The sequence below is a fragment of the Dreissena polymorpha genome, unplaced genomic scaffold, assembly GCF_020536995.1.
Source record: "Dreissena polymorpha isolate Duluth1 unplaced genomic scaffold, UMN_Dpol_1.0 chrUn034, whole genome shotgun sequence".
In the NCBI taxonomy this organism is placed as follows: Eukaryota; Metazoa; Mollusca; class Bivalvia; order Myida; family Dreissenidae; genus Dreissena; species Dreissena polymorpha.
The window spans coordinates 77,892-97,741 of NW_026273348.1; the positions used below are offsets into that span (position 1 = coordinate 77,892).

The window sequence follows — 19,850 nt, forward strand, 5'->3', positions numbered from 1 at the left end:
AGCTTGTGTCAATTGAAGAAAAAGGGATAGTTCTTACAGTTTATAACTTTGTTACATACGTTGTTCTTTGTCGATAACTAGACAGTATATCCGTTTTATGAGAAGTTTGTTATGTACTCATACTCGGTATACATATTAATGTTTTTATTTAACGTAATATGTATATTAAGGAAAAATACTGATTTCTAAGCTTACGCATTGTCGTATATGTATAGGTTTTTATGAAAATTTATAAAATTGGATGTTAATGATTTGTACTTTTCTATAAGCTAACCAAATCCGAACGTGCAACATGTAAACCAACAGCAATCATCGTCAAACATGCAACCAGGCGTCAAACAATTGCAATCCCCACCACTATACGACACCACGGCGGCAGCAACATTTTAATGGCAAACATTACCGTCCACTGTACTCGACGAACCCGCGTATTATTGCCGGATGATGATGAACATACATGTTAGCCCGAGTGCTTGCTGGGTTCAGGACTCATTCATGTAATCTTTAAAGCTGGGACGTTAAAAAATAACAAAGTTTTCAAGTGACTTTATGGTTATTGTTTAGTTTCTATACATGAATTTCATTTCTAATAGCTGCGTTATTATAGATAACATAAGATGTGTCATTTGGTGATGAAAATTATAAAAGGGGATATCGGTGGTATGTATTGTTTAACACTTAACAATAACCGATGTGAATGGTAAACTGAAGTGGTATACGACTGGCCAATATGCTCCATTTGTTAAGAAGAAAATATAAATCTAAGAATGAAAAAACAGTACAACTTTTGATAACAAACATATGTCTATACACACACTCCTTTAAACAGACATATATTGTATTGTTTACATACAACTTTTAGGTAATTCATTCATGAATAGTTCAACGGAATAAAAGTAATACAATACTATTTTCAAGCAATATGGTCCCCTACCGACGAAACTCCACCATTTTCAGCAATATGTCTAGTCTATTTGCTACCATAGAAACCATAATTCTTGACGTAGGAACAAAATGAAATTACGAGCATAATTTCCATTTGCAATCTGCCCATGTTTCAAGTTTCATGAAAAAATATCAAGAACTTTTAAAGTTATCGCAGGATCCAGAAAAGTGTGACAGACGGACTCACAGACAGACACACAGAGCGCAAACTACAAGTTCCCTCCGGTTTCACCGGTAGAAGACAATAAGGCGTAAATAGCATGTTGTTTTTTACACTAACAAGTCCGAACCAAATGTTTGCGCCAGCCCTCAACTTTTTCAAAATTATATTTTTCTATACTCAAACGCTGGTCATGTTTGGACTGGTGCTAATTCTATTCTTTGTTCTTAAGTCTGTTTTGTCACTTTTTAATTTGATCTTCTTCACAAGATAAAAACTATGCAAATATGGTCAATTCAATACTGGTAACGCCCTTGTGTTAACAGTTTCAATGCAACAACTCATTGCATATAACAACATGTATCTCTAGTTTCATTTACGTTGGCTCTAATTACAATCCTTTACTAGGTCTGCATAAACGGTAAAAATAAAACAATATCATCCGAAGTCTTCCCTAAATCGAAGTCATTGCTTTTAGATAGTGAAGCAACTGAGCTTGGCCAGACGTATAAATCCCAAGCTAGTTGCATTGACAACTTGCTTTTGTATAACTGGTCATGACCAGAAACAAAATAACAATATAAAGGTTTGTATTTCTGAATTAAATGAGCAAATATAATGACAATTCAAGTATGGCATCGACGACAATAACCTTTTATGACGAAACTCCGAGCCACCGTTTGGACGTTGACCAATTATTGGTGATGATATACTTTCAAACTGTGACCAGAAAATATTATACTAAAAGCAAAGAAGGGAGCGAGAATAAGCCGTCAACAAAGGTGTACATGGATATTTCGGTGTTGACGCCTATTGTGGTCTTAAATCGAGATTATACGTTTTTTTTATATGTGTTAAATTGTAATATATTGATAAAAGTTGTTACAATAACACAAAATAGACAAGAACAAATATAAATTGAAGACGAATTTCAAAAAATGCAGCAAAGACAAATTAGCGCCCCGAGCCGATTATGACGAAAATATTTTGTACATATTTCCTAAAATAACCGAACAATTCGTCGTTTTATTAGGATCAGAGTTAGTGTTTGTGTGTCGTATGGATATATATCGTTGCAGGAATTTAAAATGAACCGATAAACTAAATGTTGATTCACATCGTACATGCATGATATACTTGCTGGTGTATTCGACTGTACAGACATTTTCGATTTCAGAATTAAATATCTGGCTTTTTTCGCATTGTTCGACACATGTTCTTCTTATCTTTTGTTTTAATTTATATTAAAAAATATATATATAATACGTTTTATACACATTTTATATAAAGTCATAAATATTTGACAAAATCCTTTAATCGCGCTTTAAGGAACGGCTTTTTGAATGATGTATATATCGAGCGATTGAAAAGCGCAGAAGGTATGCACAACCCAAATATATTCCGTCAAAGTATCAAATCCAATCGTCCGACTTAATTATAAATTTTAGCCAATCATCGCCTGTGGGTGGATATAACGTGTTCGGCAATGTCATACAAAAGCGACATTAAGTTATAGTTGTGATTTTGAAACGAATGTGTATGTATATGTTAAATGATATTTCAAAATAGCTAAGGGTAGTTCGTGGCAAATCCCCAATCGTTCAAGGCACACGTAATGCACGTACAATAGCTATACAAATCAATCATGTGTATACTTTGTTTTTCCAACACATGCCCAAACGCCCCTTGAGCTTTACAAGATGTTATATTTTAACTCTTGTATACAAGTACCATTATTTTTAAATAAACAATGAATCGATAAGAAAATATTTATTAACAATAAAATTAACACACGAGTTTCTCATTGACATGTAAGATCTTGTTTTGGCACACATTATCAAAATTCAAACTGAAACACTTCACATTACTTTTCTATAGTATTGGCTTCATTAAGTCCCATTCGTTAAACAAGTATTGGTTTAAACTATCATTTTATTTATAACGAACAAAACAATTCTCAAACCCAACATCGATAACTCTTAACATTATGATTTAAAAGAGACGAATAAACATGCGATTCCCATAAAATATTATTTTGCGTCTTCATAGTTCAATTCATTATTTATGTTAATCTTAACATATAAACTGTAGGTTTACTATCTATTTCTAAGGACACACATTGGTCGAAAGTAAAAAGACCATAACACTGATAAGTATGACATCTGGATGCAATTTTTACTTTAGCGAAAGCAAAGATAAACTGCTTATGAACTTACCATTCTTATTTTTAAATGTAAACATTTTCTAAATGGCAAAGATAACAAGGTTCATGTCATCGACTTTTGTGTACCGTCACACCAAGCATTCTTCTTTTATCAATGCAATCATCACCAAGAACAGTTCTAGTGTTGAAAAGCAGGTGGCTGTTGCCATTTGTTGTTGTGTGAAGCCGTTGGTTCATAGGGTGGTGGTTGTGGTGGCTGCCACTGGTTGCCTCCTTGTTGCATGTTAGACGAAGGTATTTGTTGCCACTGGTTAAACCCATGTTGCATGTTGGTTGATGACTGCTGTTGCCACTGGTTTACTCCTGGTTGCATGTTCATAGTTTGCATAGGATAAGCTCCTGTTATAACACAAATAATAAACCATATTGTTATAAAGGGACTTTTTCACATAGTTTGGCATGTTTGAAGTTTGTAAATGAGAGCTTAAACTCGATTTACATGAACATCGCTGATAAAACCAGTATAATATGCCGATTAGAATGAAATAACAACAAACAATAGCAAAACAGGACTCGAACCGGTGATTGTTTTATTTAAAGACAATCGCCTTAGCCACTCGAGCATCTAAAGTACAGGTTTAATAATGCATGTGTATACTTTATATAATCCAGAGATTTAGCTGGATAACACACATGAAATTAGGAGCATGAAAAGACGCACAATCCTCTAACTTTTGAACAATGGTCGGATATTACACTTTTAACACTGTGCTGTGTCCACTTAAGTATAATTCTTCAATTCAGAGAATATTTATTAAGAAATGATCTTTATTAAAATTATTTGATGTTCATTTCAAGTATTACTGAATGTTGCTCTATTAAATCATCATTGTCTGTATTAATGAGAAAATTATGAATTCAAAAGGGACACAAAATAGTGCATAGAATACATGTTAGGCGGTAACATATTTTAAAACCTTGAATATTTTAAAAGAACGCCCCCATCGCCTCAACAATTCTGATTTGAATACAATCTTATAATAAATTCAAGTATTGTCTCACAATATTACGAAATCAAATGACGAAATTCGCTAATATTCAAATATGTTTCTGCATTGGAACACGATCTTAAATATCAAACAGGTAATGGTCTTGCTTCAACCAATGTTCCTACAATTATACCAGTTTCAAACACATCACTGCCAAAGAGCTTGAAGTTTTATAGAACACCAGTGTAAACGAGTTAGCCAATTATATCCATGTGTGTTATTACACAGTAGTCGCTTATAGAATTAAAGCTGAACGCACAGAGTTAATTGTGTCGCTTGCCATATATCTGTATCATACTTGTTCAAATACACATTTGTAAGGTGGTCTACAGTATCATAACATTTAAGTCAACGTGAAACGTTTCTTAATGACGATTGTATTACATTCCAGATCAATTAAAATGTAAGAGGGGCATATACTGGAATGAGGTCTAACCATAGGTATGTTTAGTGCAATATTTCTGGTTCTTTCTTTGGTTATTAAATAGAGTTGTCGCAGTACGTTGGTCATTTAACAAACGCAAACTATTTCTGGTTCAGCTGGTTTACAAATATCAATTGCTAATTCTTACGCCCTTAACTGACAGCTGCCCTATTAAAATCATATTTACAATTTCAAGACAGTTCCCCACATTTACAATGTGGTCGTTTCAAGTATCTAACCACGCACTTATCGGATTTGTACTAAAGCGATCTTAAAACGGAGCAAGTCGACCCTTATGTTGTCCACCAAGGGCTTATAGACGATGTTAGATTATGTTGAGTATATATTTTGGGAATTATTGCTAGCACGTCATTTTATGAACTATCAGCGATCGTTCTGACAACAAAATCTCTCCTTTAAAGACTTTAAAATCAAGGATAAAAGGCAACTAACCGGCATAAACCGCGGGTTGTCCAGCCATCACGTGACCGTTTTGAGCCCGATTCTTTTTCATACAGCAGACAACGCAGACGATTACAGATACAATTACCACAAGCAGTATGACACCACCAATTGTTGCTCCAACAATCACAGGAATGTTGTTGTAGCTGAAATATGCAAATAAAATATATTATGTCTGTTTATTTTCGGGGTAATACCATGAAATATGTTATCAATTCAGTAACACAATAATTATATATTCATGAGCGCTAGCGCGAGGGAAATGTGTAGAATGTTTTCACAAAATTTATAAAAATTCAATATCAACATGAACGAAAATCTGTGTTAGTTTTATTTAATTTTTTTTTTATTATAAAAGTAACATACATTGTATACTACGTTTTATATCCGAGCCGCTTTCTTATTGATGGGTAGTTATTGGGTCTACATATCAATATATCAGCGCCATGTTGGATTACAATGATAGAGCAATATATTTTAAACGAACTGCTACCAGACCTACAACTAGGCTAGGTCACTTATTTGTTTAAGCCGTCTCAACCAAAGCAACACATGGCATACTTAAACATTTGTTGTGCGGTACTGGTTTAGGCAACGTTTACATCAGGTCAGGGTTCCAAAATGGAAAGCAATAATGTTCTGTAGACAGGATGAACAAATGTGCACACCTTCTTGAAAATATACAACTGAAGAAGATGTTCGATGGAGGAGAATTCTGAATGTCGACTTAATTTGATTGGAAAATCGGCGTGCACAATAATGCAAAATGCTGTGGATTTTAACAATGCACCAGAATAGTACATGCAATGCAAACATACAAATAACGTTGCATAATTATGACCAGTTGTTACGCCCAGTGATTTCAAGTACCGTCGATAGATGTAAGTGATAATCACATTGGTACCATATGACTTAGGAAAACCCACAGCCGCTGAATTTTAAGAGGTACGACATTTTTACAGTAATAAAAGTGTTACCGCAAGTTCAATCACTGCGATTGCACCAATAGGCGTTACCCAGCCGTCAGTAACATAGACATAAAAAATCATTTCCGCTTTAGGGGCATCATGAACAAATAATACTTCGAAATTTACTTAATCTTAGATTGTTGCACATACTAGTACCTCTTAATAATGTCGTAATCATATACCTCTCAAAAACGTCATGTTCGCAGCAAATTTCTCGCTTAAAGCCATAGGTGTAGTCGCTACAACACCCGAAGCTGCAATAGGAGTAGGTATCGTCACAAATTTGCCCTCCAGTCACGCCTGAAATGAATGATAATTATGCCAAATGAAACTTACTGAATAATACAACGGCTATTTTATATCCGTGTATTATGATATGCAATGCTATAGATTTTAGGGAGGCTTTTCAAGATACAATAGACCATAAATGGTCTTGGGTATTTCTTTGCACTGAGTAAAGAACATTTTGTATTGTTGAAATGCGATATGCCTCGCGCGAAAGGCAACGAGTACGTAAGAATGTTAAACATGGGTTTGCGAAGTACATAAGTCACTTATGTCGCAGGCGTACTCATTGCAATTTAACATAGTATCGCTTATTCTGGAAATAGGTGCATAGCCTTATGCCAAGAACTGAAAGGTGCTCTTCTTGAATCCCAGAACGGATCGAAGAAGACAGGTCGCCGACGGTCAGTTATGATTTATTCTAACATACGTCTTTTTTCAGAGCAAGGATTAAAAGTTAAGCGCTCCACTGAGCTTAAGGGTTAACGAATACTCGTATAATCTAATTGAAGATATATAACAAGATTTGATATAAATAAAGGAGGTTCATCACGTTTAGATTATTCTGCAAATATTATTGGAGGAGCCAAATGTTGTAGTTCATTAGACCGGAAGTTTAGATGCGTACGGGATAAAATAACGAGCGTGAATCACGCGTGATTTGATACACCAAAAATCGGCTTGCAACTGAATATTTATCCTAATATGTCACTGTAATTGACGGTAATAGCTTACTTAATCCAGCACAAAATAGTCAGGTACGGAATGCCCATTGATTACTTCACACATTCGTTACCTGTTAAAGATCGCAAATAAAAAAGTAGACACATATGTGCATTAATAAGTATAAAACTACTATTTTTATGAGTTCTTTTTCTAAAAAAGAAAGGCAAAACCATTTTCAAAGTGAACACGAAGTTTTATAATTTCAATTGTGTACTAGATAGATCTACAATAGATCAACAAAATGCCACTTATCAAATCACTTATGGTTTACCAGTAATTTGCCGCGGTCAATGACAAAACATGATATTTTCAACATGGTGCCAGATCTATCGGCTCAACTGTTTATTTTAAGCGCGTGCTTGGAGTGTATGTTAATTTTGACCATGAATATTTCAGATTGACCAATGATTAATCACCTCCTTGGTATATATTAGTTATCGTGTATCATCATCATATAACAAGAGATTGCCAAGCAATATTGTCCCCTACCGGTGAAACTCCACCCTTGTCAGTATTTTTTTTATATATTTGTTGCCATAGCAACCACAATTTCTGACGTAGGAACGAAATAAATTGACGTACATAATCTCCATATTGCCATCTGTCGATTTTTCAAGTTTCATGAAAAAATATGAAGAACTTTTAAAGTTATCGCAGGATCCAGAAAAGTGTGACGGACAGAATGACAGACTGACAGTCTGACACACGGAGCGCAAACCATTAGTCCCCTCCGGTTTCACCGGTAGGGGACAATAAGCATGTTTTATTGTTGTTGTTTTTGCATATTCGGCCTTGCTTTCTATCAGTGTATGGTATGCACGGTCAAATGTCGCAGAAATTGAACCTAACAAATACACCTTTAGCTTCGCGTTTTAATACCTAAACGCGTGTTATTAGACGAAAACCTATTAGTGAAAAACAAAATAAAATATGTTTCATAACTTTGGTTGCATACCAAGTATGCATAAAATAAATGAGTTCAATTGTATTACTTAACTAAATGTAGATAAGCAATTCGGAAATGCGAACATGTATAAATGTAAATTGAGTTTGAACGTCATCATTATTATTGTATTGTTTCATGACAGTAAAGTAGATATCTAAATATACCATCGCATTGTTTAAATATGAACTGTTTTCAACTACAAACACAATAGTTACTCCTTTTGAGAAGCATTAGTTAACCGATAACAATGAATCAGTGATTCAAACTTTCATTGACGGTATTTAATAATGCAACGTTTTACAACACTCTCATGTGAAAATATGCCATACATTATGAACCATAAAAGATCACCGATTTACGGAAACGAAGAAGTTTAATTTGGATCCTTGATCCTATGCAGGATGTATCGTTAACAACCGCCTGACCAATATTGTAGTTAACTAAATAGTGTAATTCAATGGTTTTGGAATTTGAATGTTGATTTATAAACGCAATTATTTGCACTATATTTGCATAGGATTAAAGGGATATTTCAAAGGATTTAATCCTTAGTATTGACATTTAGACAGAAATGTAAATCCCCATTTATTGGTCAAATTTGAATGAAAAATCTAACAACTGTGTTCGATAATCTAAGGTATTCTAATGTACGCCAATATACGTATTTATGGTAAATATGCTTAATGAATGCATAATTTAATTTGAAACTTTTGTATCTGTGATACCTCCAGCTTGCAGTCTTGTCTTACGGAATTTCTAGTTTTAACAAGCAAATTCGTTGAATTGATATATCCCGCCCAATATGCCTCTTGACACAAAAGTGCTATATTTGACACTCAAAAAAAGCATTTTTTTCAAGATACAAAGAGACATTACTACGTTATTAACAAATAACAAATGGTGTACAATGCCATTTAATGTGCATCATCCTCTTATCCATATATATACTCATACCAAGTTTCAATGAAATCCGCCGAACACAAGATATGGCTCCGGATGGACGGAAAGACGGACGGACAACGCCAACACAATATCCCTCCGCCCATGGCGGGGATAATTAGACATGGACACGTGTCTTAGGCGAGAATAATTGCTTCGATCCTTTTTGAATGTTATATGATATACCGGATTAAATGTGTAATAGCTAATTATAGCTCAGCTCTAATCAATAATACAGCGTACTGCGCAATTTGTTTTAAGCTGAATTAACAAGCTATTACCATTGTTTGCATTCAATCGTTCTATTGTGTACACACGTAGATACAATTAAAAACTAAACAAAAAATAAAAACAGATATATACTTATATATTCAATTTTGCTTTAAACCATAATCCTAAAGACTATCGAGGTATGTTATTATTTAACGTTCACAAATTTAAATTAAAATGGAAATCTATAAAAATGACATATATAATATCCTGATCCTTACCTGACACGAGGCAAGAAAATACAACCAACAACATATATACACGGTCCATGATAAATGCTATAGTTGAAATAAAAACGGAAGTGTTTAATGCCTTAACAACCATGTACACTAGTTCAGTATATCCACTTAGGTTTCACGTCAGCGAATCTATTTAAACAGGGTAGTTTTGAATACACCTACCCACGGTTAACAGTATAACTATAAATTCTAATGGGCGCGTTTACAAATGTATTGAACAGATCGGTCATGCGAAGAGTGACAAAAGAAGATCGGTCATGCGAAAGGTGACAAAAGAAGCATTGACAGCACATGACTATGGAAGGAAATGAAAGACCTTAGAGAAATTATAAACTTCATGTATGTTTGCCTTAAATGGTCGTCGCTCCAAAAATGTGCAGAGTATGTACGTGAACATAAAACAATTCGTTCGAAATCAAAACAATACAAGAAATCCCGTTCAATATATTTTATTCTCCTCGTGAATGGGTGTGTGTGGGTCGAGGGTACAGAGTTAACGAACACTAAATGCATAATACATCGCAATATCGAAAAATGAACAGTAAACAGGCTACAAGTTATGAGGGACTTTCAGTAAAAATGTTAAAATTTGCAGAACCAGTAATATCAAAACCTCTTACTAAACCCATAATCAATACCATCGACAACTCACAGTTTCCTTCAAATTTGTAAAAAGAAAAGCACCTTAGATAAAGCCTATTACAGACCTGTTAGCGTTTTACCTGTCATGTCCAAAGTCTTTGAGAGAGCCATATTCACTCAACTAATGAATCATTTAAATAACATTTTTAATTCTTTTTAAGTGCTTTTAGATTGGGATATGGATGTAATACAACTTTGCTAAAATTTATTGAAGATTTGAAAGCATCTCTTGGTAAAAACCATTACGTTGCAGTTATTTTGATGGATCTCTCAAAGGCTTTCGACTGTTTACCGCATGATCTATTATATTTGAAATTGAAAAACTATGGTCTTGATGAAAAGTCTTTATCTTTAATTGATACTTATCTATCACAAAGGCAGCAATGTGTCAGGCTTGTTGATGTCCAATTTCTTTCGAAGAGACATTGAAGGAAATTACTCAGGATTATATTCTAGGTCCTGTCCTTTTTAATATTTTTATTAATGATATATTTAAATATGTAACAGAAAAAAACCCTTTATAACTATGCAGATGACAATACACTCTCTTTAAGTAGCACATCACATGAACATCTGGCCAATGTTCTTAAAAATAATAGTTTAAGACTCATTAAATGGTTCCATGAAAATAAAATGCAAGCAAACCCTGATAAATTTCACGCAATGTCCCTTGGGAAAAAACTCACAACTTACAACTTATTTTCCAATTTACTGATGTAAGCATAAAATGTGAAGATGAAGTTGTTCTTTTTGGCGTTACCTTAGACTGCAATCTTAGTTTTAACTCTCACATAAGTAACATCTGTAGAAAGGTATCAAGGCAATTAAATGTAATGAAGCAAATTGGCAATAATTTAAATAAGCTTTGTAAAATCACAATGTATCAATGTTTTTTATCAAACTTTAATTATTGCCCACTTACCTGGCACTTTTCAAATGAAACAAATACACAGAAACTGGAAACAAATTAAGAAAGAGCACTTAGATTCATTTACGATGATTTTACTACAGATTATGATGCTCTTCTCACAAGGTCTGGTCTTCCATCCCTTAAAATGAGGCGCTTAAGAATAATTTCCCAAGATTTTAATTTATTTAAATTATAATTTATTTTAAAATCTATAATAAGGATGGCCCATCTTATTTACATTATTTTATAAGAACATTCTTATAATTTTAGGTATTCTAACACAGTAAGGCTTCCTAAGCCAATATCAACCAGGTATGGCATAAACTCTTTCAGATGCACAGCAGCAGACTCTGGAATAATTTACCAAATCATTTTAGACAAATTTCATCCTTCAACTCCTAAAAATGCATTCAATTGGGTACTGGAATGGATCAATCTGCTCGTGTCCGTCTTGGATAAATAATGAAATATATTTTAAATATTACAATTTATAGCCTGTGACACTGAAATTATTTAAATCAAATACATCCTTGTATTTGCAAGTGTCTCTTCTAAGATATGTTTGCCTGCATGATCTCTACTATTTGCCTTAGTTTTATAAACTTAAGTGCTTATGCTCTTTGTTTTGCTTCTTTATGTCAACTTTTATGTTTTGCTTTCCATGTGTTTACATATTTGTGTACATGCAAGCAATGTTAATTAATCAGGTTCCATATTTTATATAGACCCGTAATGTTTATTTGAGCCGTATTATATATGTATATATGTATACATATTGTTTCCTACTTTTAATATCCCCGTGTCTCATGACCAAGCCAGTGCGCTCTTGTTAATACGGAAACAAGTGTTAGCTTATTATTGTACTCTCTAAACTTCTTTTTGGACACTTTCAGCATAACAAAAGCCTGTCTGAACAATATTGTCTAAAGCTAAAAAGTCATAAGAGTTCTTAGTATAAATGTTTTACTTGTATTTAGAGTATTTAGTATTAATGTTTTACTTGTACTCTTAAAATTACACAACATCGTTTAATCTGTGATTTTGCTTAATTATATTATATAGCTTTTGAATTTCATGTTCTATAATATGTTTTTTAGCTGCTATCTTATGTTTTAGCTTGCTTAATATATGTTCCTATATGTACTGGGGTGTCTTGTTTATGTTAAATGTGTTTTTATGTTCCTTGGTTTTCATATTTGTACTGCTTTCTTTTTAATGTTTGTCCTTTCATGTTTGCATGCTTTGTACAATATTTATTTATTCATTACGAAGCTCTGTAGTACTAAATTTGTCTTATATTTTAAAGTACATGCACACGCAAGTCTTTTAAAGTAATATTAAGTTACCTCTAGTCTTTTAAAGCAATACTTTATTCATACTCATATTCTATGTTGTTCTCAACAACAGGATTATTATATATTTATGCTTCATTGTATGTGCTATATTTATTATGCTGTTATCATGCAATGTAATGTGTAAGTCGGCTTTTAAAGCTCTTCAAAGCTTATGTTTGCATGTTTGAAATATCCGACTTTAAAAAGTACTTGACTTGATCGTATATTTTCACAATATCAACTTTTAAATAACAATACAAACTATACTAGACAAAGAGAAATCTGATAATAACATGACTTCTTTTACCACAACTAATGAAAAAGAGGAATACCCATGTATTACTTTGACGCATATCATTAAAATAATTAATTTCATTTAGTGCATTGAAATGTAAGGACGGGTATGAAACAGCCGCTTTCAGAGTGGTAATCGTTTTGTTCATTTTACAATTATAAATATGCATTTGATCAAAATAAATATTAGGTTTGATGGTCCGATTTTATTTGCATGCCCTTGTATAAAGGAGGTCATAAAAAAATCAAAAAATGATAAAATTAAAACGACTGCAAACTCGCATCCTGTGTAATAAGAAAAGGCAGTTCGAATATATGTTCCCATTATTTGTTTTCAATAAAATTCAAATATTCGACTATTTATCTATGCATATTGGCGAAAACGTATCATTTGCAATTATTTCGTTTATAGGATCCATAAGTTGTGTGGCTTCAAAATACGCCTTGACAAATTTTGTAAGAATGCTTTAATTTTGACTATTGTATCACGTAATTTAGTTATATGATGTTGTTCAGGTCAATATGAAACGTTTTATTTAACATGTCAAAAGTTGGTTGGTTCCGATTAGATTCCTATCTTGTTTTAATGCTTTTAGAGCTAAATGTGTTTTACCTCTCCAGACTAATTTCGTTTTGTCGAAATCAACTCTTAACCCTGAGTAATGTGTGAAGTGTGACAATACATTTAAGGTTGCATAAAGGGAGAGTCTGCAGAGCAATCCAGGAGTATAGAAGTGTCGTCAAATTGTAAAAATGTGTATTCTGTGTCTTCGATTTAAATTCCCTTTATTTTAGGATTTGACATTAGTTTAATAGATAGTATTCCAACGCACCTGATGGAAATGTAGAAAATGTGCGAATCTCCTTGTCAGCAACAAGATATTGATACGAAACGCAAATTATTGCATAATGCAAAAGCCCACGCGTCGTTCGGGCAGATTGTCTGCTTTATACTATAACGTGTCCATGGTTCAAAAAGTGCGGCCGGTCTTTTTTTATCAGCGTGTTTTGTTTTTTGCTAAATAATTAATCTCGACTATTCCAAATAGTGTAGGATTATTAAGAAAGAAATCATAAATAATTCGAATTGAACATTACAATTCCCTGTTTTTGTCGATACATTTAGTATGTCTTTTAAATTATGGAAAGCATTTTTTGTATTCAAAGTTTAGGTTCAATACTGTTATGATCCTATGGATCCCATGTAAAAATATAGTGTTTGTAAGCGTCAATAAAATGGATTAAACAGAGCTATGGATTTGGTATGCAATGCTCTCACTCCACATCCATTACATATGCAAATGTGTCAATAAGGTATTTGCTAATTCGAGTTATCTTCATTTGGTACGTGAACAACAAAATTTCTGTGCAACAAATTACTTAGCAACGACCATCAGATACGTCGGTTAACAGAGCACAACAAATGAACATGCATGCATATTTAATATATTGCTACGTTACGGTTAAAATTAAATTATAGTATTGTACATATTACCACTAACAGACTTACACCCCAACAAGAAATACGTCGAATTAAATGATGAGACGCGCTTTCGGAAAACGGGGTTTAATACATGTGCGTAAAGTATTTATCAAATTAGACTGTGCAGTCCGTACATGCTAAACAGAGACGACCCTTTCCGTCTTAACTGGATTTTCGATACGAAGTGACTTCCTATAAGCGCTAAATATAATAAAAATTGACAGTGCCATCCCTGAAAAGTCCATGCGGACTGCACACCCATTAAGCCCGGTATTCCCAGATCGAGGCTCAGGGTGTAAATCTTGATATGCTCCCATTCATAAATGTTATTTTTTAGGTAAGTAAATCTACTTGCGCTATCTAATTTCAGGATGAGAAAAAAACATCCTCTTCAAATTTTCAATTTCAGCTTTCATGTTTACTGTCAACGAATGCACTTTTAACGCTGATATTGTGTGAAACAACAAAATTTTGAATTGTCAAAATCGATATAGTTCCGAACTGTTCCTCGGTTATTTCCGTCAACGCAACAGTCTAATCCGCCATACTCGCCCATGAAGTATATCTAGTCGCACCAGTACCCGGTTGTGAATACAGGTTGACTTCGTCGTAGGCTGTGGTGTATCGAGTTTGCGGTCGTGGCTGCGGTTCAAGACCGAACCCATGTGTCGGGATAAACGTCTTCATCGGGTAATTACCTTGTAAACGAAACATTAGAATTAATTAAAATTAAATATGCAAATATGAATAGTATATACAAGATCTACAGGCAGCCGATTGTGTATATCATTTTTATGGTTAATTATTTATTATGAAAACGTACTCATATGTTTTATAATGTGTTTTGAATATGAGCAATGTGTCCTGGTACAAACATTGTTATAAATAAATAACTTGTGTATGCGACTTCGGCTATTGCATACTTGAGCCAAATATTCAAATATTATTACTGGTTAATTGTTAAAACGCTTTAATATTAAATTTTAAATAAATACGCCATTGGCGTAAGTTATGCTATGAAAGAAGATTCGAAGTTAAGTCAAACCATGAATAGTTTACTTTACATAATAACGCGGTGAATTTCGTAAGACGCTTAAACCGTGTATGGGTGTTGTTTTCATAGTCCACCAATGTAAATAAAACACAGTGAGTCTCGCTCTAAGAAAACGGTGTGTAATGTGTGTGCGAAAATTACTATGTTAAATATTTGCAGTCTGTACCGGCCTATCGGGGACGATAATTTCCGCCTAAACTTGATTTTCGCTAAGCATAGACATCCTTCAAACGAAAAGTAACATAAAAGCGGAAAGTATCGTCCCTGATTAGCCTGTGCGGACAGCACAGGCTAATCTGGAATAACACTTTACGCACAAGCATCAAAGCCCGTTTTCATGGAGCGAGTTTCATATATACGTATCGACATACACACACATATTAACAAACACATATCAATGTCTGTAACAGTGAACCTTACCATCATCGAGAGGTTTAGATTTTAGTCGTGTCCAGCAGGTGAAGTAGACTATGGTGCTCAGAAGCAGGACGAGGAAGACGAAGCTGACTACTGCAACCCCCGAGTAAGCCACCGCCTCGGTCTTCGTGCTATAGAAATAAGCATCGTTTTTGGACAAAAGGCTTAATGCATATGCTTTACGTATCGTCTTTGATTTGTCTGTTCAGTCCGCACATGCTAATCAAGGACGACACTTTCCATATAAACCGAATTGGAATTCAGAAGATAATTTCTTAATCTTTTTTTTTATCTTCTAAAGTGTCTTCCCAGATTAGCTTGAGCGAACGGGCTAATCTAGAATGACACTGAACGCACATGTATTAAGCCAAGCATACATAGTACGCGGTTTAGATCATCAAACAGATGATGTTACTTCAGTTGGGAGGGTAAATAGTTGATCAATTCATTCCGTAGTCATTGTTCGATATAGTTGAGTGTTGTGTAGGACAAACAATCCCACACGTAAACATTTGATCAACATGAAAACATGCACATTAACAGATTTTCAAAAACACATACTTCTCGACATACTAACATGAAATAATTAACATTATTGTTGAATAATTATTATATTTTTATCTGCACTTTTTTGTGAACAGTACGAACAGTATGATACTATGAGTTAAATGGACCTTTTTACAGATTTGGCATGCATTGAAGTTTGTCATAAAATGTTTTTAATTCATAAATGTAAATATTAGAATTAAATAGTTCGAGTGCAACTAAGAATAAAATGAAATAATTTTTTTAAAGCCATCCTTAACTCGGCTCGAACCACTGACCCTTGGTGTAAAACTCTAGCACTGATACCACTCGGCTATCTGGGCTCATAAAGAGAGTGGTATATTTTATACTTTATATAAGCATTTATCGATAACAACAGAACTCTCCAAATTATGCAATCGTTTCGCGTCTTAAACGCTTTATATTTTCCATGTTCTAAAATCGTCAATATATGCATATAATGGATTTTTTAGAGCATTTTTAATGTTCAATATTACAGTTACCTCGCAAATATCATAACTACAACGACAATTCGCTAATCTAAAACATAAAATCGATTTTGTCAAAACTTGAAAATGTCCCTTTAAACCGCTTCTTATTTACCCCGTACAATGGGATAGAGGGTCCGTATATGAAATTTGGGAGAAAATAATATCAATAAATATTAAATTGTTGCTTACAAGTGGCAACCGTGTATATGATGGCTTAAACATATGTTTCGTTTAATATCATATCTTACAAGGAACACGTTTTGTCTGTTAGTGGTAGAACCGCAAATACTAGTAATAGATTTATATATGAATCATTGATACATGATATACCTTAGGTTTATATCATGCGTACTATTGACAACGGTAATATTGCATTGTCAGTGAACATTGACGTGTGCCATTTCTATAGGCGTTGGTTGGAATGTTACTTGATCCGTGTAACGTGTGTAATGTATGGCAGACTACGTTATTTTCTTTATTGCATCGGGATATTTGTGCTGTGTCATGCAGACATAGGACTTATGTCATATGCGACCACCATAAGTAAATAAAGGCTTAATCATCCGTGCATTCTTCTCAGTAGCTACCGTGTCCGCTAATAATACCAAGAAACCTTGCGTGACTTAATAGCGGGCAGTAAAGCTACAGACCAGGTTGTTATATGACATAAGTCCCATTTTCTCAAGACACGGTTCATATAGTATATGCTATTTCTACTAGATTAACATGACTGTAAACAATTACAACTAAATTCATTGTATATAGCGTATGTTAATTATATCTGGAATGCTCCTTGAAAAATAGGGTAACTGTGTTTTCTTGTACACTATTAAGCAATTTCTAATTGGTAATTGTACAGTTCACTTAACATTTAAGCCATTGTTACAAACCAGAATATTAAATAACAAACGCAAGCCAGATGTTGTGTCGTACATTATTTCGTATTAAAATGACCGATATTAGTTTCACACAAGCCCATGTTATATATACAAACGCTCTATTCAAGTATTAGGATAATATGTTTTTAAATTGTAACTTTAAGCGTAGCATCAATTGCACGAGAAACTCATTTAAAGCACTGAATGTGATGAAAACATATTTCGACAATCATTAAAGGTTATTTGTTTAACTCTAAATCCATTTTTTTAATTACCAGTACCATAAAAACAATCAAACATGAATCTCAGCTTAAAACGAACATAAACTTTTTATATATTTCATACTGAGGGCCATAACACTTACGTACATCACATACGACATAAATAGAAATGGACAGTCATGGGAAATGGTGCCTAATAGAAATACTGGATACAAATATCAAGCGTGTGCAACTCTTTAGAGCGATTTTAACGTTGACAATTGTTAACGTATGCAAGAAACTTGTAAGACAGCGTTACCAAAACACACTAATCATTTAGAGTCAAAATGGTCCGACATATTACACGTGACAGTCATGGGGAACAAAATTAAGCTTCGGACAAATATATCCACCGTCCGCATGAACACCAATTCACCAGCAGAATCTTTTTTAACCATAATACGTCTGTTTTCCAAAAGGCTTACGAAACCACGAACAAGTTTTAACAGTACCATTTTAAATACAATATAATGCATTACCGTTTTTCCTGCTTAAAGGCTTAATTGGTCAAATTCTTAAGTGTTTTGTTTCTTTAACTACAATTCGAACGTACTCAGTGTCTTTCATACAGCAGTATACGTATTTGTGTACTTCCTCCCAGCAGCAGTTGTCTTTGCATGTCACCTTCAGTTGATTAGTTGTACATGTAATGTTCTGTACCGCGATTACAGAGCCTGTAATGAAACATACATCAAAGCGTACACATTCAACACACTAAACTAGAGCCACATCCCAACTTCACAAGTTAATTACACACTACAAAATGTATAAATTAAAATAAATAGTTAACAAGTCACGCGAGTTGATTTAGGAATAAAGTTATAACAAAAAGTATATTGCGCATTAGATCAAATGCCTCTTTACTGAAATATATACATCACGATTAAAAATACCCCAAGTGACTGGAGAGTCAATAATAACCCGCGAGTTGGGTATTCTCTTGTAGATACTAAATACAATTCGAGTATTCCTATATGCAAATGTTACTTGGCGGCTTAATATAACAGACCCAGGTGCTTCTAATTAGCATTAGTAATGTTTCAAAAAAATCTATACACGTATACGACTTTCAATGATAAAAAAACGTATGCATGCTGCGACTGCCATATACGATACAATGTATATATCTGTTTCTATATAAATAAGTATATAAGTAAATGTAACATACCATAGAGGATAGCCAAATATAACACACAAATCAATATTTCAGCCATAGCGATGTCGCGTACGAATACATGTACGGACATTATACTCGTAATTGAATAGCTGTGTCCTGTGTGCTATTATTAAAAGGTAGTTTGTATCATATTTGTTTGTAATGCATCACATGTACATTTAAAACCTTACCGGTATAGTTAACGTACATACTTGAAATACCTGCGTTAATACAAACCTCCATGCATATCGTATTTTCTTGTCACCACTTGCGATTCCCCATATAAACAATAGATACTACAACCCATTAGTAGTTCTTATATAAAATGCGAATATGCAATCGTATATATTTCTTTACCACCAATACAACTAAAGCGGCTTTCTTAATTAACAAAACATACCAGTTTAACGTATGCATCATAATTTTTTTTCTATCGTTTCATCAGTATGTCAATTGTGAACGCAACCATAGTATTTGACTATGACTTGTTTGAAGTAACCGCAGTCATTGACGTCGACTTTATTACGCGTCGCAGATAGCGAAAAAAATGAGTGTAGTACGTCAACGATCATGGTTAACGATGTGTTCGCGTGTCAAGTTGACATAATTCGAAGTGTTCAACTTCAATTATTTTATGAGTTCATGGAAATGTCGATAAGTTTGAAATCCATTACAAATCACATGAAACGTGAGCTGCACAAGCAATCGTATTATACAATACGTTCCTCTATTTATGACAGGGAACCATTTGCCAACCAATGAATTGAACTGGAATCCTCGCGCTGAAATGGCAAATGCAAAAGCACTA

The 19,850-nt window shown here is 33.7% G+C and overlaps 1 protein-coding gene across 1 annotated transcript; it reads right to left on the reverse strand.

The window, feature by feature from the left end:
- Positions 1-2,860: 2,860 nt before the first annotated feature.
- LOC127863764 (uncharacterized) lies at positions 2,861-9,771 on the reverse strand. Its single transcript, XM_052403403.1, has 4 exons — positions 9,560-9,771; positions 6,355-6,472; positions 5,196-5,350; positions 2,861-3,668 (listed from the first exon to the last, which is right to left on the reverse strand). The coding sequence occupies exons 1-4, from the start codon at positions 9,660-9,662 to the stop codon at positions 3,448-3,450; spliced, it is 597 nt and encodes a 198-aa protein (XP_052259363.1). The 5' UTR covers positions 9,663-9,771; the 3' UTR covers positions 2,861-3,447.
- Between the last annotated feature and the right edge of the window lie 10,079 nt (positions 9,772-19,850).